We start from the raw sequence: 15,350 nt of genomic DNA, 5'->3' as shown, positions 1-15,350 counted from the left end.
CAGTGGTGAAGCTGGCATTCTCGTCAGTGCCATGGCACTGTCTGCCACCTGCTCTGGGCGAGGAAGCTAAGGCCGGCCTGCTTTCTGCTTCCAGTCCCCCGGCGAGCTCCCAAACCCAGCCTGAGTTAATGGCCGAGAACTCCAAGAGGCAGAGGGGGCACCACCCCACTCGGGTTGGGGCTGGGGAGCCGCCTCTGGCACACGCTCAGAAGTGGAGTCGCTGAGCCACTGGGGCCAGGCACTTACACACGGAGGGCAGAGTGGCCGCGGGCCTAAGGGCCACAGCACCCTCTGCAAGGGAGGCCCCAGGAGGCAGGGCAGACTCTGCAGCTGACTTCCCTTGTCTCCATGGCATCTGCCCGGGTCTCCTGGATGTTTAGGATGCTCTGTGACTGTCTCTTCCCTGTTCTGGGCAATGTGAAACCCAGTTCCCTATGTGGGTCCACTGGATTTCTGGCTACTGCCTGATAGGGTACGAGCACCTCGTCCAAACGCTTTAAACCCAGTGTATTTGTCAGGAAAACAACCCCAGCCAGAAGGGGTCGCTGCCCAGCCGTTTCCCCGTCCTGTCAGCCCCTCTGACTGCAGACAACCCTGCCCGGCACGGGGTCCAGTACAGAAACGCCCCTTCCTTCTCCTGGGCCTGACACACACTGGACTGTCCTACGAGCGGTGGCAGCCCGAGGTGGGCTTCCGAGTGCGGGCGAGAGCTGGTGCTCTGCACGCTTCTCCTTCTCGGTGCACATTCCCTGTCAACTCCTCCCATCACGTCTGAAGCAAGTCTAGTCCACATGTCACAGCACCTTCACGTTTCAAAGAGCTTCGCCCCCACTGAAGCCACTGCCCCGGGGGAGCCGGAGAGAAGGAGGAGAAGGGAGCTTCAGGGGGAGGCTGACTCCTGCTTGGGAGACCAGAGGCTGGCTGTGTGTTCCCCGAGGGCCTAACTCAGAGTGCCTACGGATTTGCACCCCCCACACTGAGGTGGACGGGCCTGGGAAGCCCCCACACCTGGTGCAGAGGGCAGGAAGCTGGTGGAGTGTTGGAGACCGGGTGTAAGCTGACATGGTCCGTGCACCTGAAGGGGCTAGCAAGGCTGGGACCCTTACCCACACAGTTTTCCTAGACTTGTTTGGATGGCGGTTATCAGTAGAATGAGAGCAACCTTTGTAGAATGAGAACAGCCTTTCATGGCTTACCAAGAAGTCTGTAACTATTTCCTGAGATTTGCTGTACCGAGAATTTGTCCTTCTGCTCTGTCTCTCCCTTAGAGATTAAGAGGAACAAAGAATACATTCCTCTTGACAGACCTCCTATTCAGTGTTTTGTGTATAAAAGGCATTGCGTGGTTAATAAACTTGCTGCAGTTCCTCAATTGACCTGTAGTCCTCTTGATCCCACTCTCCTGTCTTTCTTTCTTTTCTCAATTCCCACCTCCCTACCTCAGCCCGGCTCAACCTGTCAGGCTGGCCCTGACAGTGGAGGGTGTGAGAGGCAGCGAGGAGGCTGGGCGAGGCTCCTCCCACAGCGCCTCCCTGCCACAGGCTCCTGTTTGCACACATCTGCACAGGCCTTGCTGGCCAGGCCACTCAGCGTCAGGCCGTCTCCAAGGCTGAACCGCATCCTCGCCTTGCCGTGGGCCTTTCAGGCTATTTTCTCAGTCCATCTCCCTCCTGCCTTGGCTCCCTCTGTGTGCAGACCACAGGGTGAGGACAGGCAGGGGTAGGACGTCCCAAAGCGCCTCACCCACTCCCCAGAGCCTCTGAGCTGGCAGGACCAGGACTCGGGCAGCTCCCCGCTGGCCTGCTTTGCCAGGCAGAGGCGGCCGGCTCTCCAACGGGGAGTGAGGTTCTGCCCTAGGCGAGCAGTGTGCACCCAGAGCAGGGCTTATCCGAGGCCGGCACCCCCACGAGGCCCTCCTCTGCCATCTTACCAGACACCGCTGACACAGCGTGTGGACAAGGCTCTCGGCGCGATGGTGGAGCCCTGCTGCATGAAGCCCCCGACCGGAAACCAGAGGCTGTTGCCCAGGGAGTACTGGTTCACCAGCAGGCTGCACCGGCCCCGCGCACAGGCGTGCGGGCTGTACCACTCGTAAGGGGTCAACCTGTGGGGCAAAAGGAACGTTTACAGAGCCATGGAGGGGCAGGGGGCAGCCAGAGAGCTGGGCTCTTCTTTCTGGCCTCAGGTCTGCACTGTCACTGGGCTCCTGGCCTTGGGCAAGCCCCTTCCTTTTCTGGACTTGGATTTTCCCAACCAGAACTGAGGGGCCTGGATCATGCTGGCAGTTTCTAGCTGTTTTTCTTTCATCGTAGAAACATGTTTACTTTTCAACATAAATCCTGATGCAGAAGAACTCTAATACATGAAACAGGTGAGCATGGAGCCTGCGACTGGCTGAGAGGTTCAGGCTCTGGCAGGCCTGGTGAGGCAGGCGTGTGTGTGTGCATGTGTGTGCGCGCGTGCGCGTGTGTGTGTGTGTGTGTGTGTGAGAGAGAGAGAGAGAGAGAGAGAGAGAGAAAGAGAGAGAGAGAGAGAGAGAGAGAGAGAGAGAGACTGATAACCAAGCTGGAGGACCATTTCCAGCACCTTCCAGGTCACCTGAAGGCTGTGGTTGCTGATACAGGAGGGGCTCAACCAAAGGGGCAGGAAAGAATTAGGGAGCAGCAAAGCCAGGCTCCAGGCAGCAACAGACCGTGTGGCCCGCGGAGGGGCCCAGCAGCGTGCCAGCGCCCGGGGATGCCCTGCTGTCACTGACAACAGGGACCCGGCACTGGCCAGGGTTGCAGGCCCAAGGGGCAGCTGGCGCCAAGCAGCGTGCACACGGCCTTTGAAGACCACCAGGTGCTCAGAGGTCTTTCTCGGCGGGGCCCGATGACTTCCTGGACGTGGCTGTGATTTCCACTGGAGGCAGCAGAGATGGGTGACACAGCACCCCTGGGCGGTGGGGACCTGCCCCCAGCCTAGGCCCCCCATGGCTTGGGGCCCCGTCTTCTAATGGGAGAAAGCATAGCTCCCTTGGGGCCACTGAAGAGCTGGCTCTGAGAGACCCCCCACAGCACACACACAGAGGTGGGACCTACACAGAGGCCCAGCCCTGCGGCCCAGGCAGAGCAGCTGCTGAGGGGGACAGAGCCCCTCAGCCCCGCAGGTGCCCTCTGAGCAGTCATCCTCCCTCACAAGCGCCCTCGCTGTCCTCACTGTGGGCACCGAGCTCGGGGCAGGTGCCCTCTGAGGGAGGACGAGGAGCTCCTAGCCCGGGTCCTGCTTCTGGATAGTGAAGGGCCAGGCTGGTCCATGTCTGAGCCTTAGAGAGCACACCCTCCTGCGCCCACCCCCGGGAGGCCTCAGCCTGCAGGCTCCTGGGCTCTCCTTAGGCCCAGGGCAGTCTCAGGCTTCCAGGGAGAGGGGAGGGCGGGTTCTTTCCAACCCCTGATCTGGGCCATATCTATATAGAATTGACTTCAGAAGGGAGGAAGAGGGAGAGGGAGAGATAGAAACATTAATGATGAGAGAGAATCATGGATCGGCTGCCTCCTGCACACCCGACACTGGGGATTGAGCCCATCACCAGGGCATGTGATCTGACCAGGAATTGAACCATGACCTCCTGGTTCATAGGTCGATGCTCAACCACTGAGCCACACCAGCCAAGCTGGACCGTATGTCTTAACGTTACTGGCAAATGCCTCTCTCCATCCTGCCTCCCTGCCATCTGCCTCCTTCATGTTCCGGTTCAACAAGGCAGCTGTGTTTTCACAGGCAGCCCTGGGCTGGGAGAGGCCAGGCCTCTGCAGAAAAGGCCTCAGTGCCTCAGCCTCCAGCCCCGTTCCTGCTGCTCACCACTCAGCACTTTGTGGCAGGTCCTGGCGAAGACTGATGCCAGTGAGTGGAGTGCACAGTGCTAATCAGAGGGATCTCCTTGCCCCTCCACCTCCTCCCCTCCTTCCTCCCAAGGCTCCTGCATGAGCAGGGGGCTGAAGACAGGGGAGCGGGCGGGGCAAGAGGCAAGGGTGCAGACGCAAGTTTGGGCAAGCTCACCTGTTGGCATTGTACACATGCGGGAATGTTGTGCCAAGGGTGGGTGGATAGTGCCAGGTCAACACCTGGGCAGAGTGGTTCGGTTCTGACTCCCGCCCGTCCCTCTAGTCTGGCCCCAAGGCCTTCTCCTCCTCCCCGCCCCTCCCAGGTAGTTCCCAGAGGTGGACACGAGATGGCAGCGTGAGGAAAGGGACGGGAAGACTGTACCGAGCCACCAGGAAGAGGATGCAGCTGACGGCCAGGTAGGCGAGAAGCATGAAGAGCCAGACACCTGGAGAAAACGGGTCCAGGAAGGAGAAGTAGCCGGGCTTGCGTCCCTGGGGACAGAAATAAAAACAAGACTCACTGCACACATTCGATGAGAACGGCTTTGAGGCCAGGCAGTGGGGGACAGGGTCTGGTGAGAGCTGGGCTGGTCCTGCATTGCCTTGGCTTCTGGCTGACTCTGCACTCTGCCCATTGCTCCCCAGGCAGCATGGACGGGTGGAGGCAGTGCTGAGCGGTCGCTGTCCGTGGTGCTGAGAGGGACACAAGTCTTCCTCTGCAGGTCACACAGTCAGATCTTCTCATATAAACCGTAAGCCAGTGCTGTGGGGCACAGGTTATTATTTCCATTTTTTTTAAAGTGAAGAAGCCAAAGCCCAGGGCAGTTGGGAGATGTTTCCAGATTACACAGCGAAGAAGTGAGAGCTGGGACTCAGACACACATTTTCTTTTTCTTTTTTTAAATTTAAATTCTTTATTGTTTTAAGTATTACATATGTCTCCTCCCCCCATTGACCTCTCCCCAGCTGTCCCCACCCCCCAGCACATACTCTCACCTCCCTACTGTCTGTGTCCATCGCTTATGCTTATATACATGCATACAAGTCCTTTGGTTGATCTCTGCCCCTTGCCCCCACACTCCCCTGCCTTCCCTCTGAGGTTTGATGGAATGTTCGATGCTTCTATGTCTCTGGACCTATATTTGTTCATCAATTTATGTTGTTCATTACATTCCAAATGAGTGAGATCATGTGATACTTTTCTTTCTCTGACTGGCTTATTTCACTTAGCATAATGCTCTCCAGGTCCATCTATGCTGTTGCAAATGATAAGAGTTCCTTTTTTTTTACAGCAGTGTAGTATTCCATTGTGTAGATGTACCACTGTTTTTTTAATCCACTTATCTGCTGGTGGGCACTTGGGCTATTTCCAGATCTTAGCTATGGTGAATTGTGCTGCTATGAACACAGGGATGCATATGTCCTTTCTGATTGGTGTTTCTGATTTCTTGGGATATATCTCCAGAAGTGGGATTACGGGGTTGAATGGGAGTTCCATTTTTAGTTTTTTGTGGAAACTCCATACTGTTCTCCACAGTGGCTGCACCAGTCAGCATTCCCACCAGCAGTGCACGAGGGTTTCTTTTTCTCCGCATCCTGATCAACACTTGTCGTTTGTTGGCCGACACAGGTTTTCTGACACAAAGCCCAGGTTGGGACTCCAATGCTGTGGGGAAGCAGGGCTTGTTCCCAGCCCAGGGATGTGTTTGGCCAGAGTCATGGGAGTCAAAGGAGGGAGCTGGTCACAGGAAGCTGTGGGCAGTGGGCCTGGAGGAAAAGGAGGGAGCCAGGAGCAGGAAGCTGTGGGCAGTGGGCCTGGAGGAGAAGGAGGGAGCCAGGTGCAGGAAGCTGTGGGCAGTGGGTGGGAGAAGAAGGAGGGAGCTGGTCACAGGAAGCTGTGGGCAGTAGGTGGGAGGAAAAGGAGGGAGCCAGGAGCAGGAAGCTGTGGGCAGTAGGTGGGAGGAGAAGGAGGGAGCTGGTCACAGGAAGCTGTGGGCAGTAGGTGGGAGGAGAAGGAGGGAGCCAGGCGCAGGAAGCTGTGGGGAGTGGGAGGGAGGAAAAGGAGGGAGCCAGGAACCTGCCCCCGGTCTGAGCTGTGAGTCTTGGGCCAGTCCACACCCCCTCCAGTCTCGGTGGGAGCTGGACTCGATCAGAGGTGACACACTTGTGCTTATACCACACGCAGCCCACAGACAGCCTGTTTGTTTACCCTGTAGTGTTTACTCATTTTGATTAGTTGCCAGCATTAGTTATGGAGATTTCATTTAAAAATCCAGGTTTCTCGCTGTTTCGCTTTTGATGGGTGGTCTGGCGACACCAGGCCTATCTTCTCAGCTGCTGGAGCTGAGTGGTGGCTACCACCCCAGGCGACCTCTTCCCTCAGCTCCCATAGCTCCTGTGGCCTTGTGCCAGGCCGGCCACTTCCACTCACTGTGAGACCACTGGCCAGGTGCTCCTACAGAACCACTTCCAGTTGAAAAGGACATGATTTTATGATTCCAGAAATCTAGGAAGTCCATGGATAGGATAGAAACTCAGTGCTAAGCTCAGGGGTTCTGAAAATAGACTCATAGACACAGAAAATAGATTGACGGTTGCCTTTGCGGAGGGGGTTGTGGGCTGGGTGAAAGGTGAAGGGATGGAGAAGTATTGATTGGCAGTTACAAAATAGTCACAGGATGGAAAGCACAGCACAGGGAATGTAGCCAATGATGCGGTAATGACCTGAGTGGTGCCAGGAGGGGACTGGAACTATCAGGGGAGGGACCACTCTGTGAAGCAAATGACTGCTGAATCACTATGCTGTTCATCTGAAACTAATACAAAATATTATTGAATTCAAACTGCAACTGAAACACACACACACAAAACTGGTGAACAAACGTCTGGCTATAAAAAGATATGTCACTTTTTGTGCTGTGGTTGGTGTGTCTTCCTCATCATGCCACGAGCAGCAGCAGCAGACTGTGCAGGACCCGTCCTCCGAGCCCATGGGGATGGGGGCTGGCACGCCCACACCTCACGTGGCCACTGACTCTGAACAAACATCACGTGAGTCCCATGTGCCCTGTCAGTCGTGATCATCTTACTCTGTGTCTCTCAATTGAGAGACATCTATGAAAAAATCTTATTGTTGCTTTCTGAATCAAACCCCATTACCTGCTCAATATCAGAATCTATACTTGATTATATCACAAGTGACACTGGGATATAATGACGCAGCTCCACTAAACACATACTAGTCACTTGGCAAGACAACATCTGATTCCACATGTGACTGGCCGATGCCAACCAGAGACCAAGGAAGGGCAGTCATTTGAGATTTGGGTGGGGGACTCTGCTGTCTTGGCCTGGGCAGAGCCCACACAATTTATATGATGCCCAAGAGAAGTATGTGACTTGCAAGGCTCCAAATGCCTACCATTTTTTCCTGTGGGGATACTTCAGGTGGCTTCCTTTCCAAGACTGCTGAGTTACTGTGCTTGGAGCAAATCAGATGCCAAATGCCATAGGCATTTCTTCCAAGATTTTCCTTAACCCAAAAGATATATGATGGTGACACTTTTCTTCTGAATAACTCAGTGTTTCCCTGTGTTCTCTGGATCTCAATGCCAGGTCTCCATATTGAAGGGCGGGAAGACCCAGGGAGGGTGCATGCCTTGCTGAAATCATGGCGATGGGCTCCGTTTCTCTGGTGCTCATCTGTTGGCCTGTTGCCATAGGGATGCCCTGCTTGCTTTCCTTTAAATGGCAGCTGGACTGCATCTTCTTCTTATCTTGCTCAGCAAAGTCCCTAATTACTTTCACACCTTCTCCTCAATGCCGGCAGAATTCCAACGTGCTCCATCTCACCCCTTACGGTACTCTTAAACATCACTTACTTATAACCACCATTATTTATCAGCCAGCCAGATTGCCTAGAACCAAATCCTGGTTTCACCACTTACAAACTGTGCAATATTGGGTAACAATAAATAATGCCTTAATACAACAGATATACTCTGTGGTATCTATAGGCATTTACACTGATTGTACACTTCTCTGTTGACTGCAAGTTGAGCCATTCTTTCTGGGGAATACACCACTCTGAAGGTCAGTAATTGGTTATAAATGCCTATGTTCCAATTGCCTAAAACAAGTCAAGCTCTGCAGATGGCACCAAAATTCGAAATGGTCCCCTTGACTTTTTCACTGTGCTTCAGACTAACCACACCAGAGCTAGCATCCTTGATGGTGGGAGAGAGCCAAAGGGCTGGTCGCCAACTGAGCAGTCCCACATGGTGAGACTCTGAATGTTACCACTGGAGCTGCCCAGGGGCTAGAAGGGGCACCAAACTCCCCTTGCAAGTAGGCAATTCCTCTTATCCTTAAAGGAATCTGTTAACTCCCTGATGCTTCGTTCTATGTGTACTGGAATGTGACATTACAGGAGGAACACAAGTGCTTTTCCAGAGTCTGGAACAAGTGCTTGAGAGCCAGTCATGAAGGACAAGCAGTAAACTGAAACACAGACTTGGACTGAACTTGGCTTACACTTACAAACTGTGCGACACTGGGCAAGTCACTTAACTTCTCTGGGCTTTTGTTTCCTTTGTAGCAGGGGTAATAATTACACCTGTCTCATGGGGTTGTTTTGAGAACTCGATGACACGTAGTGAGGGCTGTGTACTAGTATGTGTTTGCCTCTTCCTGTCTGATGGCAATCAGAAATCAACAGGGGGAGGGGAGGGTATGTGATAGGAGGGAACGTACTTTTATAGTGACACTCCCTCGATGCACAGGAAACACTATGTTCTGTCCTACAGTGACACCTGCTAATGATGCTGGGGGCACCATCTGGTTATAGTCACTCCCCCAACTCCTGGGGTTCCTGTGGTTATAACATGAGTCATAATGGTCCCCTAGGGCTCCCCAGGGAAGTCATCAGGGCAACACCAGGCTCACTCCTGGAGGAAGGCACTTAATGCCAGTGATTTCATCTCACTGGCACCATCTCAGCCTTTCCGGGTGGACAGAGTGGGTCCGACTGTGGTGAGGCCTCTTGTGTTTGTGTCAAATTGTACACTCGTCCCCATTCCCTACATACAAACTACTGTTATGAATCTTCTTCTTTCCCTGTACTCCATCTCCTCTCCAGCAGAGCTAATGACAAAGGCTTGGCAAAGTCATTGGAACTAAAGGCAATTTACAGAGACCAGTCGTGGTCAATGGTCAATAGAACACACTTGGGATGAGGAGATAAGACAACAGTTTCCATTACTCCTTCAGGAAGAGGCAGAAGAGCATAATTTCTTCTTGTGCCAACCCAGGAACCAAGGGGAGCTCCCCTCAGTGTGTCTGCAATGGGTTGTCTTGATGATATTTTGGTTTAGCATGCAATTCTCATCTCTGACTCTAGCGGGGGAGGGTAATCAATGAATTCCTCTTCATAAAACCCCAGATAAGGCTGTTGCCTATGTACAGCCCAGACGCAGCTTATCTATTTTCATGTTACTTGTTGGAAATCAGGTATGAGTAGACCTAAGTTCTAACCCTGGCATTGCCCTTGTCTTGCTGAGTGATGTTAGGCAAACCACTCAACTTCTCTGGTGCCACTTCTTTTTCCATATCATGGGACACCATGATCAGCATGAAGGGAGGATGTGAGAATCACTAAAGGTGATAAAACACCTTCAGCTTCTTTAGAGAGGAGCACTCAATAAATAATCAACATTAAAATGATTCAGGAAGCCATATTTTCATTATATGGGCCATTATGTTATTTAGTGTTAAGAGATAAAACTCTATTCATTTTCTGTTTTCTTATAATAGAATATTAAGCAGTATTAGAAATGATTCACTGGTTTACTCAGCACTGTTCTCCATTTTCCTGGACAATCTTTCTGAAATGAAAAGACCTTCTTGAAAAAGGGGTAATACATCCAGCAAAATGCTTGGCATTGATTCAATGTTGGCCTTTATTTCTTTCTCACTTTTTAATCCCTGTCTCCATTTGCTTTTGGGTGCTCCCTAGGGGCCCAGGTGCTGGAGGGGGTGGGGTGGGCTCAAGAAATAGTGTGAGCTAGAGAACGCCCAGGAATTCTGCCAGGCGCAGCTCAGACAAGAACACTGTTCTGAGAGTTAGGACACCTGCATGCCAGGCCCAGCCCTGTGTGAGCTCCTCGTTTAAGATGGAATTGTAATCCTGGCCCTTTTCCCTCAAAGACCAATCCTGAGGATCAAATGAGCAAGGGTACACAGGACAATTATTCAAAAGTTCAATTATTCAAAAGGAGGTGCTTGATGAATGGGGACTGTCATCATCGTAAAAAGAGGAGCAAGAGGATTAACACTCCCTTTATCCATGAGCGACAAATCAACAGCATTGTCAACAGTTGTCTCTGACCAGATCCTCACCTTTCTCTCCATCTTTGCCTGGAAGCCTGGGATTCTGATGTTCTCTTCTTCCAGATGCTTGGCCTTCTTCCCCAGGCCCAGCCAGGGTCCTGAGAGGCACAGGCCTAGGACAGAGCTGTGCTCTTCTGAGCCGCCTGGTGGCCGTGGCAAGGAGGCCTTCCACGGGAGAAATGGGCCCCAGTCTCTGATGCCCTAGCAGCTGTCAACTATGTGAGCTCAGGCTGGGCTGTGAATGTAAATACCCCCCTTTCCTGGAATTGGAATGCGAGGCCTGAGAAGGTCAGAAGAGGGAGAGTCGCTTCTTCAGCAGACACGTGGAATTAGCTTTGGTGACTTCCCTGCTGGGTAGCCGGGTGGTGCCAGCTAATACAGAGGAATATGCCGTGTGACCTTGGACCCTGCAGTGACTGCAGTGCTGGAAAAGCCATCTAATACCAGCGCACGGAGAGCTAGTTTGGTATGAAGATGAGAGGAAGTTCTTCTGATTTAGCAGACAAACTAGGAGAACTATGTGCCAGCATGTGATGACTGTCCATGTCGATCTGAGGCCCAGCCAGGCTCCTTCCCTGCCCTGCCCCCTGCCTAGCTGTCTTGCCCATCCTCTGCTGCCCATTGCTGTGCCTCCACAAATTCTTTTTTAACACCAGCTGTGCCCACTCTAGCCAACCTAGCCAGTAGCCTCCTTCTCTTTTTAAAATATGCAGCACCCTGGCCAGTGTGCTCAGTTGGTTGAGCATCGTCCTGTGGAGCAAAAGGTCACTGGTTTGATTCCTGGTGAGGGCACATGCCCAGGTTGCAGGTTTGATCCCCAGTCGAGGTGTATGTGGGAGGCAATCAACTGATGTTTCTCTCTCTTCCTCTCTCTCAAAAATCAATTAAAAATTAAATAATTTAAAAATGTGTGCAGAAGAGGGGACACATCAGGGATAAGTGACATTAAATCATCTGCCCTTTATTCACTAGTGGAAGGAGCCTGCGTGCCCCCACCAGACACCACGCTCCGAGTGTGCAGAGTGTAGCTGAGCCGTGAAGTCTGGAGGGTGCTGGGGACCTCGCTGTGCTGTGGACTGTCCTCCAGGAGGAAGCACAGGGACAAGCAGGCAACCATCCCTGACTGAGCAGTCACTCCTGGCCATCCCTACTTAGTGAGGCAGACGCAGTATTTACAGGGACGCCCACAGTGTGACTCTTCTGTTCTTCTTGTTTACCAATCATGCAGCTGCTGGGGGAAAGAATAGCCCAGCACATTTGCACTTAAGTCTTGAAATCTAAATATTTCCACAAGTCATTCTTAATTACTATATAACTTGGTATTTGCATGCAAATAAGATGAATGACAGAAATGCTTACCATGTGAACGCGGTAAAGAATGCTAATCCCCAGAGTCATGAACGGCTTGGAGAAATCAATCACCTTCTCACGCTCAGCGGTAATGGTGAGGCCAGCCACAGCCAGGTCTGCTTTCTGGAAGGGAGAGAGAGCCCATCAGGGGCGGTTGCATGGGATGGGGCACCAGGACAGAGACAGAGGCCACCACTCCCAGGGGATGGCTTCTCTGCCATGCAAGTGACTCTAAGGGGCGTCTCCAAGGTCTGAATAATCACTGACGGTCACTGGAGGTTAGGCCCTCTACGTACTAGTTAAGAATAAAAGGCAGGAAGGACCACTACAGACTGCTAAGAGATAGACTCAAATGCCCTAGAATAGGGGCAACAAATAGGAAAACTGGTAGACAGGTTTCCTGGAACCTCAACATTGAGTTGTTTTTTATTCAACTTACTGATTTAATTGGTCACTAAAACATCACTGAGTTCCCACGCGGTGTAAGGCACTTTTGCAGGGGGTGGGATTACAATAAAATATAAGAATAATGGAACCACAGAAATTAAAAACAATCTAAAGCAACCCATTCGTTTCAGGGCAGATGTTGAAGAAATGGAGCCCAAGAAATCAAGCAAGTGGCCCAACATCACTGAGCTTGTCCACGGAGCTGGGACCAAGCCACAGGCCTCCTGGACCACTGGCCACTGAAGTTGCTCTTGAGGCTAAAATTCAACTTCCACAGCAGAACTGAGAGAAGGCCCTCTGGTCCCTTCCATGCAAAATCAGCAGAATTTGTTCTGAAGATGTTTCCTTCCTTTCGTTTTGCCTCCATGTTGCACCTTAATGCCCACATTGGACGGTCTGTGCTGAGTTGAGGTCCTCTGGGGAAGGAGGGATATAGGCTCCCTCTGCCAGAAGTTCTTGCATCTGATCTAACTCCATCCCACTGCAGAGCAAGCTCACTCCCTAGTGGGCTGCTCCCCTGCAAACAGAGTGAGGAGAGCCCAGAGCTGACGTTCAGTTCTAGTCCATGCTCTGCCCCAGCCACTTCCCTCTTCAAGGCTTCTGTCATCTCATCCCTCAGCCGAGGATCAGGGTTAAGAGAGTGTTGGGTCCTTCTCAGCAGTGCTCAGTGGTTCTAAAATGTAGTCCATGACCCCTGCATCCAATCATCTGAAAGACTCAATGAAAACGCCAGTGCCCGAGTCTCCATCCAGACCAGGAACGTGCAGTGTAACAAGCTGCCCGTGATGCTGACATGCTAATACTTAGGAACTCAGCATGCATCTAGACTGGCTGCCATTGGTTTACATTTCAGTTTCTTCCTTTTGTGTGTGTGTTAATCCTCACCTGAGGATATTTTCCCATTGACTTTTAGAGAGAGTGTAAGGGAGGGAGAGAGACAGAGAAAGACACATCGATTGGTTGCTTCCCGCAGGTGCCCAGGGATTGAGCCTGCAACCGAGGTACATGCCCTTGACTGGAATCGAACCCGGGACCCTTCAGTCCACAGTCTAATGCTCTATCCATTGAGCCAACCTGGGTAGGGCTACATTTCAGCTTCTTTAACTCCTAATTCTTGTGGATCAGTTGATGAAAAATATGAAGAAAGAAATATCAAAAAGTAAAGTGTCCAACCATCTATAAGCAGATAAATTCACACACATTCCTCCCCAATCACTGAAAGGAAGTAGGGAGAGAAACATGCTGGCCCTGACTTTCCACACCAGGGTGTATGATGGATGAGAGGGTACATTCACTGGCAAGGTCAGTTTCTTCTCTACTGCCCCCCCCCCCCCCCCGCCTCCAGTCCTCCAACCTAACTCTGTTCCACCTGCTAAAGCCGCCAGGAGACTTAGCAGGTTAATAAGTTCAGGGCCTTATACAGGGAGGCCAGGCTGAAATGAGACTAGCCTGCAGATGTAAGAGATTGTTATCAAAAAATAAAAACTGTGAGTAGCTCATTGTGCTCATTCTGTATTTCTCCAAGACAGTGTTGAATCAACCCTTGGGTCAGGGAGGGAGGTGGGGGAGAGGCCTGTTAGCATCTGCATTTGGAGATTCTGTGGAGGGTTGTTTGGGGCTTTTAGAACCTCAGCCCTGCATTGAGTTCAGTCAGTCACAGAGCCCAGCGTGCTCCATGCCCTGCTGGTGCATGGTGGATGCCAAATCGGCAGCCCAAGACTTGGGAGGAGGAAGAGGCAAAAAGAAAACTGGTTGGAAAGAAGGAATTGAAGGAAATGTTAGAAACCAAAACTGATAAGACAGGTCAGAGATAAACACAGCACCCAGTCCTTTGACCCCCCCAGCTCCTTCAAATCCTCTTATAGTAAACTATAAGAAATGTTATAAGGGAGGCATGTATGGCACCAGGAGAAGGTAGAGCAGAGCCTAAGAAACCCACAGGCCTTTCCCGGGGTGAAACTCAGTTGCCTGACAGGATTCACCTGAGAAGGCCTGAGGGGAGCGTCCTGGGGAAGGGACAGCCTGTGCCCAGGCCCCGCGGCAGGGATAGTGTGGTTCCTCCAGGGCTGGAAGAGGCCAGAGGGCGGAGGAGCCAGGGCGGAAGTGAGCTGTGCGGAGAGGCTGGAGAGGCAGGTGTAAGGTGCAGTGCCTGAAAGAATTAGAAGGCCCTGCAGTGCTTTAAGCAACGGAGGGCCTGCAGGGCCGCTGTGTGATGCTAACGCAACCAGCACCTGAAGCCCTGCCTGTGTCAGGCTCTGCCCCGAATGAGCACGGCACCTGCATTGCCTTGCTCGGTGCTCACAACACCCCCAGGTGCCAAGTCACTACTTTGACCCCCATTGTACAGATCAGGAAAATGAGGCACAAAGAGGTAAGGAACTTGCCCAAGTTTCAGATAAAGCAAGTGGCAGACCTGCATTCAAACCTGGTCAGTTTGGTTCTGAGGTTGCCTCCTGAACCTGCAACAAATCCAATTAGCTCTAGTGAAGGGAATGATTGCAGAGAGGCAAGAAAGACGCATCCTAATTGTCCCTCACTGCCTCCTGCTCACAACACACGGGCAACCCGCTGTCCAGGCCAGCACTCTGCCAGGGTCACCCGCCGGCTGGTGACTCTGTGACACAAGGTCTACCTGTGGCTGTGCACACACCCATGCAGGCCCATGCAGGTGTTTGAGGACACATGATGGGAAGGCTGAGGACCTGAGCCCAGAGAGGAAGTGCAAGCAGAGCCTAATGTTGTGAGGTGGGTGACAGACACGGGAGGAAGGGGAGGAGAGAGCACCGCAGAGACTCAGTGGTCACTGATTTCGCTCCATAACCCAGGGGTCAGAAACAGTGGTGACTTGTCCAAGCCACAGAGCTGATGCCAGCGGATCAGGGACCTGCATCCTGGGTGGCCAGCAGGGAGGAAAGGGGTGTGAGGGCGGGGTGAGCAGTGGGTACTCCCGGTTCATCACACCTGTCCTGATGCCTCCCGACGGACCTCCTCCCAGCCTTGCCCTCCCGCTGGCCTCCTTCACCCAGGGCTCCCCATACTCCTCTCCATCCTGACCCTGGGGCTTCAGATCCAAGCCATGGACGCCTCCCACTCACCATCTGTAGCTACTCTTTCCATGGACTGTTTCTCAGGTCATGAGTTACCAGCCACCTGCCACCAACACTGAGACCAGGCGTCAGCCAGGAGCCTCCTCTCCCTTCCTATCCTGTTCCTCCCCATTAAGAACTGAGTCCCAGCCCCCCAGCCTGTGAATCATTCCTGTCACTTGAATCTCAATGTTGTTGCCCTCGTCCAGGTCTCCAC

The 15,350-nt window shown here is 52.5% G+C and overlaps 1 protein-coding gene across 5 annotated transcripts in view; it reads right to left on the bottom strand.

Annotated features, from left to right (window-relative positions):
* Positions 1 to 15,350, bottom strand: part of GRIK4 (glutamate ionotropic receptor kainate type subunit 4) — a 253,215-nt gene that overhangs the window by 27,137 nt on the left and 210,728 nt on the right. For all 5 annotated transcript variants that reach the window (XM_070399383.1, XM_070399384.1, XM_070399386.1 and 2 more), the window contains 3 exons: positions 11,610 to 11,723; positions 4,246 to 4,355; positions 1,931 to 2,104 (listed from right to left, as the gene is read on the bottom strand). In XM_070399383.1, coding sequence (XP_070255484.1) covers positions 1,931 to 2,104; positions 4,246 to 4,355; positions 11,610 to 11,723 — 398 coding nt within the window. The remainder of the gene's footprint in view (positions 1 to 1,930; positions 2,105 to 4,245; positions 4,356 to 11,609; positions 11,724 to 15,350) is intronic.

The sequence above is a fragment of the Myotis yumanensis genome, unplaced genomic scaffold (assembly GCF_028538775.1).
Source record: "Myotis yumanensis isolate MYYU_CA2020_CCGP unplaced genomic scaffold, mMyoYum1.0.hap1 SCAF_19, whole genome shotgun sequence".
Classification (NCBI taxonomy): Eukaryota; Metazoa; Chordata; class Mammalia; order Chiroptera; family Vespertilionidae; genus Myotis; species Myotis yumanensis.
The sequence above is the reverse complement of the archived record's forward strand: the minus strand, read 5'-3'. Positions and strand labels throughout refer to the sequence as shown.